Source organism: Vombatus ursinus, unplaced genomic scaffold (assembly GCF_900497805.2).
Source record: "Vombatus ursinus unplaced genomic scaffold, bare-nosed wombat genome assembly UNPS02014264.1, whole genome shotgun sequence".
NCBI lineage: Eukaryota > Metazoa > Chordata > Mammalia > Diprotodontia > Vombatidae > Vombatus > Vombatus ursinus.
This window is the reverse complement of record NW_020954042.1, coordinates 253982-256956: the sequence shown is the minus strand read 5'-3', so window position 1 is coordinate 256956 and position 2975 is coordinate 253982. Positions and strand designations below refer to the sequence as shown.

At 37.3% G+C, this 2975-nt stretch overlaps 1 protein-coding gene across 1 annotated transcript; it reads left to right on the top strand.

Annotated features, from left to right (window-relative positions):
• Window positions 1-1699: 1699 nt before the first annotated feature.
• LOC114042143 (olfactory receptor 13A1-like) lies at window positions 1700-2471 on the top strand. Its single transcript, XM_027860817.1, has 2 exons — window positions 1700-1856; window positions 1906-2471. The coding sequence occupies exons 1-2, from the start codon at window positions 1700-1702 to the stop codon at window positions 2469-2471; spliced, it is 723 nt and encodes a 240-aa protein (XP_027716618.1).
• The last annotated feature ends 504 nt before the right edge of the window (window positions 2472-2975 follow it).

The following is a 2975-nucleotide window of genomic DNA, read 5'->3' as shown; positions in this document are numbered from 1 at the left end:
TGAATTAAATGTGCCCTCTTTATATATTTAAGCCCATTCCCACTACTTTTTGGTTTACAGGAAAAATAAAAAAAAATTGTGCCTTCTTTAAAACAATCATTTGCTAGACGATAGTTTGAATAGAACTCTATCTACATGATGTCAGGGCAGGTCATTGAAATCTGAACACATCATGTATAATGGGGTCCATCATGCAATAGTTTCATCTTATCCCTAATTAATATAATGTCAGACACTGAGCACAATGAGCACCAAGCAAAAACAGAGAGCAAGGAAAACTATTCAACCTGAGCCAAAATGACATAAGAAAATTCTTGGGGTCAAATTTAATTTGGTAATTTAGATCACATTTGCAATATACTTCAGAATGAATGTTGATAAATTATAATTTAAATACTCTTTTCTGTTTTGTACATTGATTAGAGATAATGTAAATTTCTGCCACTCCAAGGGACCATTGTCATGAAGAGTGATAAATGCTTTAAAAGCACCTGTCCAGTTATGGTGAAATGAGAAAAACTGAACAAAAAGACTGTTCCCACCTGGGTAGAGATGAAAATAGGAATACTTTAGTAGAATTCTATGTTGAAATTACATTTTATCTATTTATTCAATGGAGAAGAGGAGATGAAACAATATTGATGAAGAAACTGAGTGTTTAAATGATACTGGAGATCATGATAGCAGTCAGAGTTTAAGTGACTTGCCCGAGTCATATGTGTAAGTGTATCATGCTAGATTTGAACTTAAGTATTACTAACTCTATGTCCAAAACTGTATGCACTGTGCCACCTAATTACTTAACATATTCCTTTGTTTGACTCTTGGATTCTGTTTCTGATCCTGATTCTGACCCAGTTTCCAATACAGAAGCACACTACTTTCCACCACTTTCCAGTCATGCACCACCACTATTTATGTCCTGGATATCAATTTTGTTTCTGGCTTGTAAATAGTTCAGATAATTCCCTAGTATGGTCATCCCTCACACCACAGACAGATAAATGAATTATAGATTTGAAAGTTACTTGTTCTCACCTCATGGCTGGGACAGTAGGGGGAACTTTGAACAAAAACACTCAAGGTACTATAAAATGTCAAATGAAAAATAGCATGATTTCCCTGAAGGAAGACTGATTTTGTGTGTGTGTGTGTGTGTGTGTGTGTGTGTGTGTGTGTGTGTGATTTTATTCTGCAGGGTGAATGAATTCATTGAGAGGATATCTCACTAACCAAATCATGTTTCTCTAATTTTTCTCTGTGGTGTAATACAGTTAGATCACTTTGCAAAATTTGATTTTGGAATATCAAAGTATTTTCAATTTGCTTCATTTTAATTTGAATATTTCTTTTTTTTTCTTTAGTGAGCCAAACAATCATTGGATTGTTTGCCAATTGGCAATTAGCAATTGGCAATTGGCAATTGGATTGAATTGCTAATTCATTGGATTTTGTGGGCATATACTAACAAAAGAAAATCTGACCACCTACTCATATGGCATCAAGCAACCATTCATCAGTGGTTGTGTTCACCTTACAAAGTTTCTCTGCAAAGCCTAAGATTCAAATCTTCCTCTTCAGTCTCTTCTTAGGACTTTTCAGAGTGGCTTTCACACGTAACTTTCTCATTGTCATTGTGATCAGCCTAAATTCAGGCCTCCATACCCCCATGTAATTTTTCCTTATAAACTTTTCCTTGATGGATGTTCTGTCTGCCTCCACTGGGGTGCCCAAGTTGCTGCAGAACCTAATGACCAAGAACACCATTTCCTATGGTGGCTGCATAGCTCAGATCTATTTCCTAAGTTGTTGTTTGGAGGCAGAGCTCTTGCTTTTCACAGCCAAGCCTATGATTGGTATGCAGTCATCTGCCAGCCCCTCCATTATAGCACTATTATGAGCAAGGCAGCTTGCTACCTCCTAGCATCTGCAGTGTGGGCTATCAGTGGGACCAATGCAACAATAAACTGTTCATTAGGACTGTTCACTTGTCTTTCTGTGGACCCAACGTCATTGATCATTTCTTTTGTGAGATTACTCCACTATTGCCTCTCTCCCGCTCCTCAGCTTATGTCAACAATGTAATGGTAATTATGGCAGACATGCTCTGTGCTGTTTTCAATTTTTTGCTAATTCTGGTGTCCTATGGTTTCATCATCTCCAGCATCTTGAAGATCCGGACTAAGGAAGGGAAGAAGAGAGCATTTTCCACTTGTTCCTCCCACCTTATTGTGATCGCAATGTATTGTTGCCCTGTAATTTATACCTACATTGTTCCTGCTTTGGGTCAGAATCTGAAGGAAGGCAAAGAAGCCTCAGTCTTTTATACTATAGCTACCCCAGCTTTGAACCCTCTGATCTACTCCCTGAGAAACAAGGATGTGAAAATTGCCCTCAAGACATTATGTACATTCTTAGGAAATAATTGGCCATTCGGAAGACTGATAGAGCTCAGAACAATGGTATTATGAGTATCTCTGAGAATGAAAAGTGTACATAGATCACAGCTTCTCATATCATTTCTTCTAGTAGGCAATGCTCCTGAACTCAGGATATGTTCTTAGGTGAACTAGCTAACTCCATGATTACATTTTTTGAAGACTTTTAATGAAAGAAAAGTCAGAAAGTCTCCAAAGAATAGCAGAGAAACAATCAAAGTGCCACACCGTTTCAGTTCCATTGTTTAGGAAGAATAGGATTTTGTTGCCAAGTCATATGCTAAGAGATAATTTATTTGAAGGTATGGTTGCCTGTTCTCTCCAATGTCAAATAATTATATGAGATATATTGGAGTTTTTATTATGAACCTGATAGACTTCAGGTACAGTGGAAAAGACCTCAGTTAGGTCTCTTACAGCACAAGGGGACTTCCTTTGATTTAACTGATGAGTAAAGAAAATGCCTCTCCTTGCTGTCTCTCTTCATGCAAAAGAAAGGGTTTCAACTAAGGCTGCTATTTTTAGAGAACTTTGGTG

Excerpts from the sequence above, each read along its gene's own strand:
- LOC114042143 (XM_027860817.1), top strand. The coding sequence starts at position 1,700 with ATGGATGTTCTGTCTGCCTCCACTGGGGTGCCCAAGTTGCTGCAGAAC. Across the intron at positions 1,857-1,905 it reads CACAGCCAAGCCTATGATTG|GCAGCTTGCTACCTCCTAGC; the intron begins GTATGCAGTCAT and ends ATTATGAGCAAG.